A 19756-nucleotide genomic window follows, 5' to 3' on the forward strand; every position below is an offset into this window, starting at 1 on the left:
CCCTAATATACAGTGTCCATCCTATACAAAAATGCACCCTGTTGCTAAACTGCAGAATTCTTGGAGTATAACTTTTAAAAGTAGCTGTTCTAAGTAGCCTCATGTGAGACTCAAACATGCCCTATAATCCATGTTACATCAGAAAAAAATGTTTGCCAGGTTTGAAATTCTTTTAATTCCTAAATTTAAGGGGGGGGGGGGAATTTTCTGAATGAAGTACTTGATCCATAAAAGACTGTAGACCATAACTGATCTCTGCTCCAATGCCACCCTTTTAGCTCACCTTTTTTCCCCATCTCCAAAGGCTTGCTGGGATCATTACAGGCATCTGGAACAACCAGTAGCTGCTGTGTGCAAGTCTGGTTAATGCAATTCAGTGGTTAGATAGAAAATTGGTGCAGGAAATGTGGCAAACATAAGTTTGATACCACAGTGTTTGTTTTTTCCTGCTAACTGGTAGAGAGAGGCAAAAGCACTGTTGCCAAACTGTGCAGCTATTCAGTTTGTTTTCCAGCATGGGAGACAAATCTGTGTACATAAGGCCTGGTTTTTAGAAGTGCTGAATACCCACAAATCCCATTGCTGTCAACATGGGTTGCAGCTACTGGCGCCTCTAAAAATCAGGCCATTAAAACACGTCACATAATCCTTTGTTTTATTTTAACTTTACAAATGTTTAGCATCATCATGGCATAATAAACCCAGCCTCTTACATGGACATTTTATGCTGTATTTTTTACTGAGTACTGGAAATGCCATTCAATTAATAGCTACAGCTTTAAGTTCTTCCCACTTACCATCAAGATCTAGCGTGGCAAGCTGAGAAAGGAAGCATCATCATTCAGACAGAAATAATGGCAGTTTTGTGCACCTCCTATGCTAGAGAGGGTTCTAATGGGTCAAATCCCTGGCTGGTGTAAATTGGAATAGCTCTGTCAAAGTCAGATAAAGCTATGGCAGTTTATACTAGCTAAGGATCTGGACCTACAGATCTGCCTCATCCTTCATTTATAACTCAGGTATTTATAGAAAGCATGACTTTGAAATAACTGAACACTAAAATCTGAGTTGTGGTTTTGATGGAAATCTGGATTTTACCATGTCCTGGCTGATATGGGCTGAAAAGACTAACAATGCAGCAGATATCAGGCTGCAGTTCAATTTTTAAGAAATTTTCTCTTAATTAGAAGTGCTTCATCTGTGACCTTTAGGTTTTCTTGTTGCATATGAGCTTTAAGAAAGAATTACTTTAGCAAAAGCAGACTAAGGACAGCTAAGAAGGAGGCAGTATGCTTCATATGCATGTTTATTTGGAGGCCCATAAACTAATGTTGAAAAAGGGATTCCATGAAGAGGGGGCCCTCCTTAGTTTTCAGCATGACAGGTGAGATGCAAAGCAAAAAAACCAAAACAAACCTCTGTGTGCTCTTTATTGCTTCTTTATGATCATAGAATCATAGAATATCAGGGTTGGAAGGGACCTCAGGAGGTCATCTAGTCCAACCTCCTGCTCAAAGTAGGACCAATTCCCAACTAAATCATCCCAGCCAGGGCTTTGTCAAGCCTGACCTTAAAAACCTCTAAGGAAGGAGATTCCACCACCTTCCTAGGTAACCCATTCCAGTGCTTCACCACCCTCTTAGTGAAAAAGTTTTTCCTAATATCCAACCTAAACCTCCCCCACTGCAACTTGAGACCATTACTCCTTGTTCTGTCATCTGGTACCACTGAGAACAGTCTAGATCCATCCTCTTTGGAACCCCCTTTCAGGTAGTTGAAAGCAGCTATCAAATCCCCCCTCATTCTTCTCTTCTGCTGACTAAACAATCCCAGTTCCCTCAGCCTCTCCTTATACGTCATGTGCTCCAGCACCTTAATCATTTTTGTTGCCCTCCGCTGGACTCTTTCCAATTTTTCCACATCCTTCTTCTAGTGTGGGGCCCAAAACTGGACACAGTACTCCAGATGAGGTCTCACCAGTGTCGAATAGAGGGGAATGATCACGTCCCTCGATCTGCTGGCAATGCCCCTACTTATACAGCCCAAAATTCTGTTAGCCTTCTTGGCAACAAGGGCACACTGTTGACTCATATACAGCTTCTCGTCCACTGTAACCCCGAGGTCCTTTTCTGCAGAACTGCTGCCTAGCCACTCGGTCCCTAGTCTGTAGCAGTGCATGGGATTTTTCCGTCCTAAGTGCAGGACTCTGCACTTGTCCTTGTTGAACCTGATTAGGTTTCTTTTGGCCCAATCCTCTAATTTGTCTAGGTCCCACTGTATCCTATCTCTACCCTCTAGCGTATCTACCACTCCTCCCAGACCTCATTTGTTGTTCTTCTTTGGTTATATTGTAACTATCTAGTCTTGACGTATATTTTCTCTTCTGGAGAATTCTGTCAGTCTTTGGAAGACTTCACTTGGAATGTGACTTCACATCTGGAGGTTTAAACCTGAGCTCTGGTTCTATGGACCAGGCCTACTTGAAAGGAGAAGGGAGAAAAAGCTGAAAAAGCTGCAGCTCAGGTTTCAAACACTCACTTCTGAGGTCGTGGATCTGGTCTTCCAAAGCCTGTCCTCTAGGAAAAGCCAAGCCAAGACCAGAAATTTCTAATGTAAAAAGAAGTAGGAATAACTCCATCTCTTTGGAGCTTTCTTTATGTATAAATGAGCAGTAAAGGATCCAAAAAAAAAAATTAGTTTTGTATTTTATGTCCTGTGCAGTTTGTCTTTAAATTACTCCTATGATTCCCTCTCCAATGTGACTGTGTGACTCAGTGCCTGCAGCTCTAGACTACTGCATCTATTAGGATTCGGAATCTGAAATGTAATGTTCCCAACTTATATTTTCATTATTCTGTAACTCCCACCGGAGTACAAGAAAAGAGCTATAAAATATAACTCTGTTAATATTAAAGTGGTGATGTTAGTAGTAGTAAGTGTAAAAAAAAATCCAGGCTTTTTTATATTTTATTTTAAGATCAAAATACCTCACTGGAAAAACATTTAAAATGTCTTGAGCTTGTCCAATGCAAAAAAAAAAAAAAAAAAAGGTGAGGAGGAACAATAACATTACTGTAGCTCTCAGATAGGAATTCTTGTTTTGGAATGTAACCAATTCTAGTTACTCATCTGCTGTGTTTTTATTCTGGGGCAGTTACACTCACATTGAAAACTATGGGCCCTGTCCTGCAAACATTTAGGTATGAGATACTTTACTCATGTGAAACTAATGGGCCTCCTTGTGGGAGTGATTTGCAGGATCAGGCCCTAAATCTCTGTATTCTCGAATTACTTGTTTTATGTAAACAGAACTGGGCTGTCCATAGAACTTAGCTCAAACAATGGATTGGTCTTAGATGGCTGTACAGAATTGGATTCATAAGTATATATTGCTCTATAGCAGCTAGACCATGAGTAAGAGGTAGGGGAAGGGACAATCTTACAAAAATCTGCCAGGCAATAATAGTAATGTATGGGTGACTTCATTTTTATATTGTGTTTTTCAGTGTAAAAATGTAGCAATAATTGTTCCTTAATCAAATTTAATGCAAATATGTGTGTATAATAAGTGATATAGCTCTCATGTAGAAAAACAACTGAACTGTCCTCTAGGGATTTCATTGTGTATAAATAAAATTCCTGAAGACATACATGCTTGCTTACCATAATTAGCAGAGAGTTGAAGAATCTTGGGAACATTTCATATAGATGTTTTCTTTGATTTAGTTCACTTATCTGTTTCTAATTATAGTATTTTGCATTTAATGCTACTGTTTTGGCTCTTGACATGCACATCATGCCCAATGAGTTCTCACTGGGTTTCTTAAATCATTTTATGAAACTAAGATAAAATGAATCCAGGAAAGTTTTACAATCAAATGTGCTTGCAAAAGAAATTGCAGAACTGAGTGAAATAAATAATTAGGTGATATCTATGAGCTGGATGGATAGATGAGGAACAGGAGATCTGAAACCTTCTGGCACAATTTTTTACTTTCCATTTATCATGCGTAAAATGTTTCATGATTTGATATTTTATGTGGATTTATTGTCAGGAAACTATTGTCTGCCTGGAACAGTTCACAGAATAACCCAATTCTGAACGGTTCTAATAGAATTGTTTTGGGAGGGAATGAGTGATTGAACCTGGCAGTATTTTAGGAATGAATCTTAAAATTCAAAACCTCCAGAAATATTCTCAGCTATGCTCCAAGGGTTAGGTAAAAAGTGTTAGATTAGTAGCATGCCTGGATGCCTGAAGAGCTAGTGCAGGCAGGAGGGTTTAGGTGTATGTGGCCAAATCTTGATCCCATTGAAATCAATGACAAAATTCCAATTAACTTCTCTGAGACCAGCATTTGGTCCAGGGACACGAGACTCTTTCTGGAACAGATGGGAGTATATACAGGTGAGGTGCGCTATGTCAGAACAGAACGGGCAACAATGCACTGGCTGAGAGAATAGAAACCAGGAGAGAGTGAACAAGTGAACAGAGGATAGGAGGCAAAGGCATATGGAGTGGGGGGTGAGGGAGGGAGGGATGCTGTGCAAAGGCCAACAGCGAGGAAGGAAAAGGCAGCTAAAATAAACAGATGGGGTAGACAGAGAGGAAAATAATTTTGGACAGTGTAACGGATGACAGAAGGCCTCAGGAAGGAGAATCTAAAAAGAGAGAGAGATCAGCAAATATAAAGGAAGGGGTCACTCAAGGAAGTGCATCTGTGTAAATGCAGAGGCATTGGGAAGAGCATGGTGGGAGCACAACATTGTGGTATTGGTTCTAGTGTGGGGAAGCAAAACAATCTCTGCTGGCTAACGGGGAAGTAGATCGTTCAGAGGAGAGCAGAAAACATCGGAGCAGGCCTGGGGTGGAGTGGGAAGACTAGCCATGTGTGTCAAGAGAAGTTCAGAAGTAAGGAAGAGAGGAGAGAGCTGGATGAGCTACAGCTATGACAGTCTTGTTATGGGAATAAGGGGATGATCACAGAATTCAAACGTGTGCATGGAAAGAACAAATTGGTGAGAATAGGAGAGATCAGCTGCCCAAACATAAACTGGAGCATAGGAATTGGAGGAAATAAATTGAGCAGTAACATTACAGCTATGGTGCAAGATTTCTTCCTCAGATAATAATGAAAATGAGTGGAGATGTCAGAACCGAAGGCATGTTTAGGCCATAATAACCATTATCTCCTTAGTCAAACTAAGAACACAGTTCTAAAGAGTCCGGTCTTGCAAGCTCTCCAAGTGCCTAACTCCCGTGATTTCAAAGAGATCTCGAAGCACAGAAGGTTCACGGGATTGGGCCCAACTATTCACAGTATTTAGAAAAGGCCAGGTCCTGCAAAGTGCAGAGTAGATTCCTGGATGTCAAAAGTGAGAACATGAAAAGGAAAAATAAGGACTATGAATTTTGGCAGTGTAAATTTGGAACAAATACTTGGAGCAGGTAAGATTTAATGGAGGAGGAGAATGAACAAAGAGAGACAGTAAAAATGGAAAGTGTGCAAAGATCCATCTGCTAATGTTTCCCCCAAAGTTTAGTGTGTGCTGAATAGTGGTAAATGCAGTAGGAATAACATCGGAGTGACTAAAACATACAGTCCTAGTCTGGTACAACTTACCTTTAAATAGTGTAAAATATAATGTTCTTTTGGCTTTTCCTCAGGCAAGACAGCAAGCACAAATACGACATCAAATGGCAGAAGACAGCAAAGCAGAATACTCATCCATTCTTCTGAAATTTAACCACGAGCAACGCGAACATTATCACACACACATACCAAACATCTTCCAGGTGAGATCTCATAGTACTGACTTACAGCAGCCTGTGTTCTCGGTGTGGCTACATCGACTAGATACATTGCAATGTATTGGTAAGCCAGCTTAATTCTGTGATACCAGTTCTTCGCTCTGCAGAAACCACAGCACCACATTAGCAGACACTGGACATGATGCAACAACCCAGGATCTCTAAAAGAAGAAGTTGCTCTCTTTGGTGGGAGCAACAATTCCTATGAATCCAAAGAGATGTTATGGAGTTCAGTCTACTAAACTCCCTCTGACCTCTGGGCTAGCTACCAGACTGATTGATAATGTGGGAGGTGGGAGTCTGTTAGTTGGTATGGCAGGAGGGGGCATGCCTGATGACATTACTCATAGTCTCGTTTTATTATACTCTACGTCCATGCATCTGGGGAATGAGAGCATTGCTTGCATTGTTGTGGCAGGAATCAACTGAGAGAATTGTCATCTATAAAACCGTATGCTCCTTTGTGACCTGTTTTCAAACCTAGATTTCAAAGATGTTTAGATTTATACCACGTTAATGTTGGGCAATAGCTTAATGGATGTCAAGGGGGCAGATGCTTACAGTTTGATTACATTTACTAAAAATGTCAGATGATGATCAAAAAAGACATTGCAGAGAGAAAGTTAAAACTGCTGTGCTTTTTATTCATGGTCATTCAAGCCAATGTCTAGGATAAATTATTCCAAGGTATTTTGTGTTGTTAAAAAAAAAAAGCAGCATCCCCAGGCCATGTATACACTTCTTACAAGGCCTTTAGAGACCATAAAACTTTGGATCTGGTAAGCACACTGAATTGAACTTACATCCTTGGCTAAGCATAGTTTGGGTGCCTGTGCATTACCAGTGCTCCAGAAAATTCCCTTGCTTTGCTTTAAGTGTTAAAATAGCGTTCAGAGAGCTTGTTTTACTTTTAAAAGAATAATATCAGAGTGTTCTTTCCTGTAATTGTTTCATTTTTCTGTTGATCATGGTCGGGTCACAGTTTAACAGGAAAAAAATGCATATGAGGGGGTGGTTCTCAGCAGTCAGTGTCCTATCAGGTCTTATGTTTCAACATGAAACATGCACCTTTGACACCTGGACACACACTGTGCCTCCTATTATGATCCATCATAACAGGAATATGCAACATTTGGTTTTCCTGTGTCCTAAACCAGAGGTCAGTGGAACAGATACTGGAGATACTTGGCACTCTCTGAAGTGATCAATAGGGCGCCTGTGTTGAGATGCCCTGATGTAAACGGTATAAAGTAATGTGGAGATTACTCTGAGGCCATCCTTTGATCTCCGATATCACTAAACCGTATATTACATGAGAATAACCATCTTAATTTGCCTGGGTTTAAAGTCTTATTTAAACAATTATTATAACAGGAGCTGTTTTGTTGCAGAAATTAAAATTAATTGAAACTGTGAAATAACTTTTGATGTTTGATCAAAGTGAAATGTAATGTTTCAGAAAATACAAGAGATGGAGGAAAGGAGGATAGTGAGGTTAGGCGAATGCATGAAAACCTATGCAGAAGTGGACCGCCAGGTGATCCCCATAATAGGGAAGTGTCTGGATGGAATAACAAAGGCAGCAGAATCAATTGATCAGAAAAATGTAAGTGTTGAATGTTGTATCTTCTTCTTTCTCCTGTGTTCTTTATTATTTATTAGTTGTATAGTAAAACCTAGGAGCGCAAGTCGGGAGCTAGAACTCTGTTGTACTAGGCACTGTACAGATACAGAACATAAAGATGGTCCCTGCCCCAAATTGCTTACAACCAGCTACAGTCAGGGCCGGCTCCAGGCACCAGCGTAGCAAGCAGGTGCCTGGGGCGGCCAATAATGAGGGGGGCGGCACATCCGGCCGTTCGGCGGCGGGGCCGTCACTCCCTCTCGGATCGAAGGACCTGCCGCCGAATTGCTGCCGATCGCGGCGCTTTTTTGTGTGTGTGCGTGGGGCGGCAAAAACGCCCTGGCTACAGTAACTCCCCGCCTAAAGTCCTCTTGCTTAACGTTGTTTCGATCTTACGTCCCTGCTCAATTACAGAACATGTTCCATTTAAAGTTGTGCAATGCTTCACTATAATGTAATTTGGCTGCCTGCTTTGTCCACAGCTGGCAGCCCCCTATCAGCTCCCCTACGCGCCCCCTCTCCCCCAGCGCCTCCCGCCCGCCGGCAGACCCTGCGGATCAGCACCTTCCCCTTCCTCCTCCTGCCCACAGCAATCAGCTGGCTTGCTGCGTTCAGGAGGGAGGGGGGAGGACTCGGTGCGCAGGTTCCCCCTGCCTCCCGAACGCCGCAAGCCAGCTGATTGCCACGCAGGAGGTGGGGGGGAGGGAGGGGGAGCCTGCGCGCCGTGTCCTCACTCCTCCCCCCCCCCCCCCGAATGCCGCAAGCCAGCTGATTGCCGCTGGCAGGAGGCAGGGGAAGGAGCGAGGACGCGGCGTGCGGAGTAAAGAGGGGGGGAAGAAGAGGCGGGTTAAGGGTGGGGGCTTGGGTGAAGAGGTGGCATGGGCGGGCCAAGGGTTGAGCCCCCGGCCCCTGGTGCTTGCAGAGTAGGGGAAGCTGCTGCTGTGCAACGTGCTTCTCCTAGCCTACAGTACCTTCAGCCTCCTTGCCTGCCTCATTGTCTCCAGTGCCAGTGGGCTGCGCCTGCGTGGGGTAAGACGGGGGGGGGCACCTCTCAACTATGGTACTGTACTGTATGGCAAACAAAAATTTCCCTGGAATCTAACCCCCCCCTTTACATTCATTCTTATGGGGAGATTGGATTCGCTTAACATCGTTTCACTTAAAGTCGCATTTTTCAGGAACAGAACTACAACGTTAAGTGAGGGGAGTTACTGTACACTGTTCAGAAAAAAATTGAAACACAGAACTTGAACCCAAACCCAGTTAGTGCACAGAAAAGGTGTTCTCTTATCGCATATTGACTAAGGATAGCTCTAGTGCATGTTTTATTTTATGAAAGATAGTTGCTTTGTCGTCGTCTTACAGAAAAAAATCTGTTCTTCTCACAGATGTATTTGTTTAGCAAGTTAATCCATAGGGTCGTTTGTCTTTTAAGAAGGAAAAGTTTCTTTACCAAATTTACTCCATTAACATGCATTCTATACATAAATGTTTTGTTCGGCTGTATTGAGATAAAATAATGTGTTCTAAAGATGTGGCTGTTAGGGCTTGTATACACTACACAGTATTGTTGACAAAAGTCGGCTTTCGTCAGCAAAATAGTGGAGGTGTACACATTGAAATGCTCTTCTCACGGATGTAACTCCCCTATTTCACTGAAAAAATAAAACCACCTCGACAAGAGGCATAGAGCTTTTTGCAACATAATTAGAGTGACGCAGCATCAGTGTAGACAGCACTTGTGTATGTCACCCTAATTGGCCTCCAGGAAGTGTCCCACAGTGCCCATCATGACCGCACTGGTCAGCAGTTTGAACTCCACTGCCCTGAAGGTACACAGGCATGTGCCGCTCTCCCGTTTAAATGCCTGGGAATTTTTGAATTTCCTATTTGGATGGCATAGACTATTCACACAGCATCTTCCCAGGTGACCATGCTGGCTTTCTGCAACAGACAGGCTCCCACATGGAGTGTGCTGGAGCTGTTGGATCTGCTGGGTCTGTGGGGAGAGGAGGCTGTGCAGTTGCAGCTTCGCTCAAGTCGTAGGAACTTTGATATCTATGGGCAGATTGCTCGTGGCATGCAGGACGAGAGACACACAAGGGACATGCAGCAGTGCCATGCTAAGATCAAGGAGCTGCGGCAGGCATACCAGAAGGCAAGGGAGGCCAACTGTTGCTCTGGTGCAGCACCAAAGACATGCTGCTTCTACAAGGAGCTGCATGCCATCCTTGGTGGCAACCCCACCACCAAGAGCCCTATGGATACATTGGGCTGGAGGCAGCGGCCAGTGGAGTCAACCCTGAGGACGAAGTGGTGGATGAGGAAGTGGAGTTGGAGAAGCATGTGGGACATGCAACAGAGTCATCCAGTGGCGTGTCAAGCCAGGATCTATTTTTGACTCTGGAGGGGTCTAGCCAGACCCAGCACTCTGACTCACATGAAGCAGGAGAGGCAAGCTTTGGTAAGCATGCGTTTTGCTTTGATACTGCACAGTGATAGGAGATTGAGGTCTTATTTACTTTGTTATATGGTAGAGAAGGAATAAGAGAGAGGCTTTGTTGTTAATTTCTATGTAGCTATGCATTGGGGGCCCTGCGGAAAAGTTTGTTAATGTACACTGGGATGTCTTGGGAATCCTCCATAGGAAACTTTTGTGTACATACTCTGCAATCCTCTGCCAAAGGTTCCTTGGCAAAGCTGTCTTGTCTCTCCCCCCGCTCCATGCCAGCCGGCGATTATTTCTGCAGGGACCAAAGTGGCATACAGGTGAGCAGCATACGGACCCAGTCTGAAACTGCACGCATGCAGGAGATGCACCCTTGCATCCTGGGTTACCCTCAGAAGTGAGATATCAGGTTCGATTACCCACGCCTGTGGAAAAAGGTGCCAATATTCAGAATACTCTCCCTAGGCGCATGTAGTGACCCTCTTCGCAAACCATCCAGTTAATGAAAAACTCAGGCTGGATAGCCTGGAAAGGAGATGATAATAGATGAACAAGAGTGGACGATAAAGCTACTGGAGGGCCAGACAGAGAGGCTCAAGTCCCTCATAGTGCTGCAGTCTGAGCATATCCGTGCATGACTCCCTCTGCAGCTAATACAGAACGCCATTCCATGCCCTTCCCAAACTCCCCCAACACATTTCTTCCATGTTCCTGTTCCGTCGCAGTACCCCTTGCACTCCACCCTGAGAGCCTGGTTTCATGAAGAAAGCTGGAGTTACACACAACTGGAGAGTCTTAACCGAGAGACACTTTCTCATTGCCGTGTCCCCAGTTTGCCAAAAACAAACAAACAAAAACAAAAGTTTTATCCTTTAATTAAAGTGTAGTCTTTGAAACAAAATGAGTCTTTATTTGTGTCATGCACATGGTAGTTGCTGCTAAAATTCAGATACAGTGGCTATAGGCAGGAACATTTGCTCACTAGAATTAAAGGTCAGGAAGCAAGCATTACAAGGGTCATTCAAGGTGGCAAGTAAACATTGTCTGTCTGAATGCATCACATAAAGACACATTACTGGGCCTCATTGTCAAAATGCTCCTTCAAAGCCTCCCTGATTCGAAATAGCCCCCCATTGAGCCCCTCTAATTGCCCTGGTATCTGACTGCTCAAAACCAGCAGCCAGCCAATCCACCCCAGCACTCCACCCCTGGGTAAACTTTTCCCCTTTCGTTTATAACAAAGCAAATGTTATGCAGCGCACAGCAGGCTGCTATGATCATTGGAATATTTTCCTCATTGAGGTCTAACTTGTCAAAAAGGCAGCGCCAGCAACCTTTTAATCTGCCAAAGGCACGTTCAGTGTTCATTTGCCACCTGCTGAGCCTGTTGTTGAAGCACTCCTTGCTACTGTCTAGGTTCCAAGTGTAAGGCTTCATGAGCCATGGGAGCAAGGGGTTGGCAGAGTGGGCATTGCACGTCCCCCATTGGAATCTTCCGGTCTGGAAAGAAAGTCCCAGTATGCAGCTTTCTATATAGTCCAGTGTTCCTAAAGATGCGTGCATCAGGAACTTTCCCTGACCAACCCACATTGGTGTCAGTTTGATCTGGGACCCAAATTGGGATATGCGTGCCATCTAGCACCCCACTGCCGTTAGGGAATCCCATTGCTGCAAAGCCATCAATTATTTCCTGCACATTACCCAGAGTCATAGTCCGTTGTGGCAGGGGGCAATTAATGGCTCTGCACACTTGCCTCACCGCAACCCCTACGGTGAACTTTCCAACTCCAACCTGATTCATGACTGATCGGTAGCAGTCTGGATTTGCCAGCGTCCACACAGCAATTGCCACTCGCTTTTCCACTGTGAGGGCAGCTCTTATTCTGGTATCCTTGCACCGCAGGGCAGGGGCGAGCTCCGCACACAGTTCCAGGAAGGTGGCTTTGCGCATCTGAAAGTTCTGCAGCCACTGCTCGTCATCCCATACATACATCATGATGCTATACCATCACTCAGTGCTTGTTTTCCAAGCCCAGTACCAATGGTCCACCTTGTGCAGCTGCTTCGTGAATGCCAGCTGTAATCTTGAATTGTTTCTTTCCATTGCACACAGCAGGGCAGGCACCACAGATTCACTTTTCTTCCCTGTTCATGAAATACTGCAGGACCAGCTGCATTGTGTTCATAATGCTCATCACCAGACTAGTCAGCAGTTCAGGATCCATGCTTTCAGGCAGAGATGGCAGGTGCACAGTTTGCAGGGGCTATTCAAAAATGGCGCGAAATGAAGTCCGAAGCCCATGGAATGATGGGACGGAAATAACTGCATCATGAGACGGTGAGCATTCCCCCATGATGCACTGCAATCCGTTCCCAGATCTCCCAGCGGCAGAGGGTGGCTGGTTACACAGTGGGATAGCTACCCATGTTGCAATGATCTTTCTGTCGATGCCAGAGCACCAACTATGGATGCGCTTTGCTGACACAAGGAGTGTTCTGTGGATGTGGACAGCTGATGTAATTAAAGCAGCATATGATCGTCAACTTAACTCTGTAGTGTAGACAAGGCCTTAGTAAATAGGTTTCAGCATCAATTAGAAGATGAAGAGTATTATCACAGATAATTAGTGGTCAGTTCTTATGTGGCAGAAATGTTTGCTCTAGCTTTTCAACAGAACCACAAATCAAACTGAATGTTGCAGAAATTCGTTTATTTTAATTATTCTCATAATTATGGAAATGCTAAATTCTGAGTGTGGAGCTGGACAGCCTACCTGGATCTGGGCTGGATTCAGCTTTGAAAATGAGCCAGCTTTCAGGCAAGGCTGAATGCACTGAGAACTGTTGATAGTATGTGGTTAAAGGAACACAAGCCAAGACTCAAAATCTGCCCTGGCAGGAAAAGAGCAACCCTGCTTTGGGTAAGTCAGACTGTGAGCTTTCATATGTAACCAGTGCAGAGATTAGACAGGAGTTCTTAGATGCAAGAAATTTTGGCATTTTGTTCATTGCAAGCACGAGTAGAGTATTCCCAACCCCAAGTACAGTACTCAAAAATCATGAGCTTGTTATATATAATAAATGTGGGGTTCTTTTCATTTAGCTTTTGGGGTTTGAGCCTCTTGGGTGCACCTGAGCCATGTTTTCTAGCTTTCTACATAACCCTGATGGCTAGAAATTTGGCGGTTGTTTTTTTTAAATGAAAGCTGGGATTCTCATGTAATAACATGACTCCAGGAATTGGGGCTTTAAGTAAAATACCAGATATTGTAAGACACATGGAAAAAAATCACAGGAGTGGGCAACACTGCCTTTTGTACTAAAGTACCTCTAATTAACTCTGAAATACATGTGGGGACTTCTCCTTGTGAGACTTCTGGAAAACCATTTTTGTTCCACTTCATTATTCTGTGTTAAGAACTGACAGGATATATTGGATATATTTAATATTCATTACACATTAGCTGGAAAGAAAACTGAAAGACTCTCCTGTCCACCTCCAAAGCTGCCAGTTTTTCAGGCTTAATTTATTTAGTTATTGCACTTGTTGAAAAGTAGTATACTTGCTAAGAATCAAATTCTCCCTTCTCCTCAGCATGCAGAACTCCAACTAAAATCACTGGGGAGTTGCATGGATTTATCTGGGACTAGAATTTCTCTCTGTATTTCTAATATACTTACTAGGAGCATGCGACTTTTCCATTCCTTTTCATAGTAACTCTAGTAAGGCAGATGTCATCATTTCAAGGCTAAACCACAGTGAACCTGTGTGGAATTAAGTGAACCTGTGTGGAATTTGCCTCTGCAGGCTCTGTCAGTAGATAGGATTAATTTGTTATGGACTTCTGAGTTCCTGTTATGACATTCTCGCTGTCTGATACACAGAATGAGATGGTTATTTTTAGCTCCATTGTAGTGGTAGGATGTTTGGACAATGTGGAAGGAATATTATATAATTAAAGGAGAAGAATTGAAAGGTTCAGAAGGACGGAATAAAGCACAAGTATATAATGTAACCTGATTTTTTTTTCTCTCTTGCCACCCCCCAGCTCTTGCTTTCATGCTTATAATTAAACATCTTTAGAATTAGGCAAGTTTTAATGTCAAGCTAAGGTGAAACTAAAGTGCTTCAGTACCTCCTTTAAGGTTTATGGGGGTGATTTACACAGCACCTAATAGATTTACGAGCACAGATCTCACTAGCTTTCAATGGGATCCTTCCTCCTGAACCCCTTAGGTGATGTTGAAAATCTTGTATCTTGTCTTTGCTTAATTCAGGTCGGATATGTGCATATCATCCTAGGCTTCTTCCATATGCTCAAACGAATACAAACAAAAGCCACAAAATGTGGTCCAAGCACCACCCTTCTCTTTGAAGTGCAGTGACATGGCAGTATTCCTAATATCCATTAGCTAATGAGCCCTCTAGGGACTATGGCGCAATATCTCTGATGACCTGAGAGAGAGAAAATATCCATATGGTATGAAATGAAGAGCTTCCTCCCTAGAAAAGACTATAGATTATATGTATATTAAGGAAGGATGATAGGAGAAAATTATTATTCTTTAAATTCTTTCTGTGCTTACAGATTTGAAACATATATTCAGTGGGGTGAGGCTCATGATGGGACACTTTTATAAACTATGGTGAATGGACTCGGCCAAAGTTTGTTTGCATTGCACCAGGGATTAATATTTGGTACATGCTAGATTTTGTTTAAGTGAGGTAGAGGTAGATTTACAGAACATCTCGGCTTCCATTTAGGCACCAGAATAAGTGGCCAGCAGATGTCCAGCACAGGATGCGGCGCACTCTTGCACATCTGGCCAGATTTGTAAGTGCTGAGAGAATTTTGAAAATCTGGCCCCATGTGCTTTATGAAAAGTAGGCTCCTTTAAAAATCACAGCCTGTGTGTTTGAAAAGCCCACTGGATTAAAATGCATTTATGTAATTGCTGTGAATCGCACATTAGCAATTAGAAGATTTGCATCTGAAAATTTGCTACGTTTGTAGATCTAATGCCCAAGAACGTTATGTATCATTACTGTTTTGGTTGGTTAGTTATCTGATAATAGGTAAAATAATTGCATGCAATATGTGGCCATTTTGTGAATGAGGTAATTGTCTATATCAGGGGTTCTCAAACTTCATTGCACCATGACCCCCTTCTGACAACAAAAATTACTAAACAACCCCAGAAGGGGGAACAAAAGCCTGAGCCCGCCCAAGTCCCACCACCCCAGGTGGGAGAGGAGGGGCAAAGCCCGAGCCCCACCGCCCTGGGGGGGGGGGCAAAGCCAAAGCCCCAGGGCTTCAGCCCAAGGCAGGGGGCCTTTAACCTGAGCCCTAACACCCACTGCTGAAGCCCTTGGGTGTCAGCTTCGGCTCTGGCTTCAGCTTCAGCCCCAGGCCCTAGCAAGTCTAAGCCAGCCCTGGCAGCCCTATTACAATGGGGTTGCGACCCACTTTTGGATCCTGACCCACAGTTTGAGAACCTCTGGTCTACAGAAATTCAGTATGGACAGAAGGGCACACTGCTTTTCACAACAGCAGAAGACTAATTAGCATTTAAGTTGGTTCTCCTTAAGACAGCAGCATTTATCAGAGCTTTTGATATCTGGCTTGCAATTGCAAGCATAGCAATTCTATAATGGAAGGTTTGTATTGCACAAGATTTTTTGTGGATGCCCATTAGTGAACTTGAGTGCATGCAAAAGGTGTTATGAGTCACCTTATGCAAGCTGCCCATTCAAGCACTGGTGTTTTAATTTTTTCAAGGGAAATAAACAGGAATACTAATGAGCATTTACATAGTACTTATGATCTGTGGACTTCAAAACACTTTATAAAGGTGATTAAGCATCATTTTACAACTGGGAAACTGAGGCACAGGAAAGTGAAGTGACTTGCCCAAGGTCATATAGCAGCTCAGTGAGAGATCTGAGAAAAGAACTCAGATCTCTTGACTCCCATTTCAATGTCTTCTTCAGTGAACCATGTTGCCTGTTTGATTTCTGATTGCATTTGGTGTTAGTGCTACATACTTCTTGTTTCTTTAGATCAGGGGTGGGCAAACTTTTTGGCCTGAGGGCCACATCGAGTTTTGGAAATTGTATGGAAGGCCGGTTAGGGGAGGGGTGTGTGGCCCGGCCCCCACCCCCTATCCACCCCCCCAGCTTCTGGCCGCCTGACGGCCCCCCCGGACTCCTGGCCCATCCAACCCCCCCATTCCCTGACGGCCCCCCTGTGACCCCTGCTCCCTGACACACACCCCCGGAACCCCTGCCCCTGACTGCCCTGCGCCACCCCATCCAACCCCTCCTCTCCTTCCTGACTGCCCCCCAGGACTCCTGGCCCATCCAACCACCCCTTCTCCCTGACTGCCCCCTGCCGCCCCATCCACCCCCCCCTCCTTCTTGACTGCTCCCCCACCCAGGACACCTGCCCCCATTCAACCCCTGTTCCCTGCCCTCTGACCGCCCCAATCCCTATCCACACTCCTGCCCCCTGACCACCACCCCGAACTCCCCCACCCTCTATCCAACCCTCCGTGCCCCCCGCTCCCTGCCCCCTTACTGCGCTGCTTGGAGCACCGGTGGCTGGCGGCGCTGCAGCCGCCTCACCCGGCTGGAGCCAGCCACGCACTGCGCAGCACAGAGCACCAGGTCAGGCCGGGCTCTGCAGCTGCGCTGCCACAGGAGCTCGCAGCCCCGCCGCCCGGAGCATTGCGCCAGCGGCGCAGTGAGCTGAGGCTGCGGGGGAGGGGCCGGGGGCGAGCCTCCCGGGCCAGGAGCTCAGGGGCCGGGCAGGAGGGTCCCACGGGCCGTAGTTTGCCCACCTCTGCTTTAGGTGGTACTTAGTCCTTTGACCATTTAAAAATATTGGTGGTTAAAGAAGCAGTTGGTCTCAATGAGACCTTTGCACACTGGACTCCGATTTCACATAGGAATGATGAACTGGGTGCTAACAAACCCCTTAGCAATTAGGGTGGTTTTGTTAAGCTATCACATGCTTCACTGTGACTAGGAGACTTTTTCCTCCACTACTCTTACACTGTTGTTCCGTTTACAGCCATTCTTTTTATTGGTTTCCAACATATGTACAGATAGATTGTATTTGTGGCATTTCAGGATTCACAACTGGTAATAGAAGCCTTTAAATCAGGGTTCGAACCACCAGGAGATATAGACTTTGAGGACTTCACTCAGCCAATGAAACGCACTGTCTCGGAATCCAGCCTTTCAAATTCCAGATGGGATGGAAAATCTGAGCCCAGGCCTGGCAGCAAATCCAAGGGCAAATTGTGGCCATTCATCAAGAAAAATAAGGTACTGACTTGCAGACTTCCTTTCAGTGTCAGTATGTTTGTAGCCTTTAACGGCTTTCTTGTTTAGTAATCCTGGCAATTTAATTTAAGATTTAAAAAAAACCTGAACTTTAGTTTCAGAAAACTAATAGCTGATGTCCTATTATGGTGTTTTGCTATAGTCTTATTTTGTTGTTTACTTTTAAGATATTTTTATTTCTATATAATTTCTTAAATTGTGTTGCTCTTTGTTTATTTATCTTTTTAGTTGTCTTTGCCATGGTCCATTTGTTTCTAATTTAGATCTGGAATTGTATGCGTTTTACACAGTGCTGTGCATGCCAACTAACTAACTCTGTTACTTTTGGGCAGCTTCACTCCAGTATTCTGATACTTCTAAAACTCTCCACAGCTTTTTATTTGCGTTATCATTTCAATCTGTACCATGGGTACATAGGGTGACCAGACAGCAAGTGTGAAAAATCGGGACAGGGGGTGGGGGGTAATAGGAGCCTATATAAGAAAAAGACCCAAAAATCGGGACTGTCCCTATAAAATCGGGACATCTGGTCACCCTATGGGTACAGGAGTTGGGGAACCTGGAAGTGGGGAATGGCTGTAACTCATCTTTTCACAGCACATCTAACTGAGCCTTTAACGCACTATTATCATTTATATCCATTAAACTCTTCTCTCCATTGTCATATTTTACACCGTGATGCATGGCAACATTTATCTGGGATTATCGGTCTGTATCAGGATGACTAGACAAATTCTGCTCTCTGTTACACCAGTGCAAAACCAGAAAACTCCATTGATTTAGCCTCATTCCCTGTTGCGCTTCTCCTTCCCTAGCCATTGACAGCAATTGCAAAGTGAGAGCAGAACATTAACAAATCAGAATGGTACATTCGCTGATGTAAATGATCGCCCGAAATGCAGGGCAAGAGAGAACCAAGCCCTCTGGTGCTTACACTCATGTAACCAACAGCAGAATGTGGCCTAATACCGCTCTCTCGTAAATTGGTAGTGTAATTTTAAAAAGATAAGTGTGGTGTGCATAGAGCAAGGTGACTTGAAAGCAGGAAGAATGAGGCTTGTTGTTTTCCAGATAATAGAAACGCTACTGGGCACTAAGGTACCTTCCTAATTTGATTGGTGCAAATTCAGGTATTTGAAAGATCTATACATGTGCGTCATTCTGACCGGCCCACAGAACTAGCGCAGAGTAACCTATGGGAATAGAGTTTGCATGTAAGAGCCTGCATGAGCTTTCTGTGGAATTATTCCGTGTTGTTTTTTCGTTGCATTACTTACTAAAGCTCCCATTTTTATCACATTCTTCTTTTAACACAAATCTTGAACACTGTTTTCCCTCCCTCTTTTTTGAACCATGGCTTTAAATATTTAATTATTTGTTTTTAATTGCTTTTCCTGGATTTTGAATATTGTTTTTGATGCTTATTTTCGTTTTGTGTTTTATCTTTTTATTTTGGTTTTTTATTCTATCACTTCTCCATCTCTTATACGTAGCTTATGTCCCTTTTAACATCCCCCCATCAGCCCCCTCCTCCTCCCCCTGCCTCTGCCTCACCCTCTGCTGTTCCCAACGGCCCCCAGTCTCCCAAGCAGCAAAAGGAACCCCTCTCCCATCGCTTCAACGAGTTCATGACCTCCAAACCCAAAATCCACTGCTTCAGGAGCCTAAAGCGCGGGGTAAGTTCTCCTCTGGATACCGCTTGCTGTCTGTCTTTCTTGCGCTTTTATTGCACGTTCTGTTATGTAAAATCTTGTTTTGTGAATGAAGCCATTGTGTTTTACCATAACATACAGACAGACCGAAGGAATCAAATGCTATAAAGTCATTTGAAGTCAAAACCCCCACAACGAAACCACAAAAACAGATTCCTGTTTGAAATGACCAGTTCCTTTTGGGCAGAGGGTCACTTTCCTTTTCCAAAAGGTAGGAGATGTAATATTAAATAACTCTTCACCCAGAGACAAAATAAGTACCTCACCAAGTAGCACTAGGGCACAGAGAAGTTAAGTGAGAGTTTGTCCAAGATCACACAGCCTGTGGAAGAGCTGGGAAAGAACACGCTCCCACTCCGTTGGCCCATGCTGCCTCCCCCAGATTCAGGAGCACGAAGAATTGTATCGCAGCATTTCTAGATATGCCTTCCAGATGTTTCCCATTGAGCCTGCAGGATCTATTGGATTCTGGACTGACTTTCGCTCCCCATGACTGAGAAAGGACGTGCACTATTTAGAATTCCATGCCATATGAAAGAACTTTACCTCTACACTCGGGGCTACAGGACACAGATAAGATCTCTTTTAAATAGCTCTGACAGAATGTGTCAGATGTTGCATTGTGGTGCGGCCGCTTTGCAGTGCGCTACTAGTGCAAAGGGGCCCAAAAGCAGCTGCCATCGCCATGGGAGTTTCACCCCAGTGGTAGATCAATCCTTCAGTGACACGGCGCTGTTGTTGCAGGTCCTGTGCTCCTGTCCTCCTTGCTTCTAGCAAAGTGGACATGGCCAGGTCTTCCTCCACCCAAGTG

The 19756-nt window shown here is 44.3% G+C and overlaps 1 protein-coding gene across 2 annotated transcripts in view; it reads left to right on the forward strand.

Moving 5' to 3' along the window:
- FNBP1 (formin binding protein 1) overlaps nt 1-19756 on the forward strand; it is a 139368-nt gene that overhangs the window by 96871 nt on the left and 22741 nt on the right. Inside the window, exons 7-10 of one of the 2 annotated variants that reach the window (XM_065419012.1) lie at nt 5669-5797; nt 7272-7418; nt 17018-17215; nt 18727-18909. In XM_065419012.1, coding sequence (XP_065275084.1) covers nt 5669-5797; nt 7272-7418; nt 17018-17215; nt 18727-18909 — 657 coding nt within the window. The remainder of the gene's footprint in view (nt 1-5668; nt 5798-7271; nt 7419-17017; nt 17216-18726; nt 18910-19756) is intronic. The other variant, XM_065419011.1, reaches the window with a different exon arrangement.

The sequence above is a fragment of the Emys orbicularis genome, chromosome 18 (assembly GCF_028017835.1).
Source record: "Emys orbicularis isolate rEmyOrb1 chromosome 18, rEmyOrb1.hap1, whole genome shotgun sequence".
Lineage (NCBI taxonomy): Eukaryota > Metazoa > Chordata > Testudines > Emydidae > Emys > Emys orbicularis.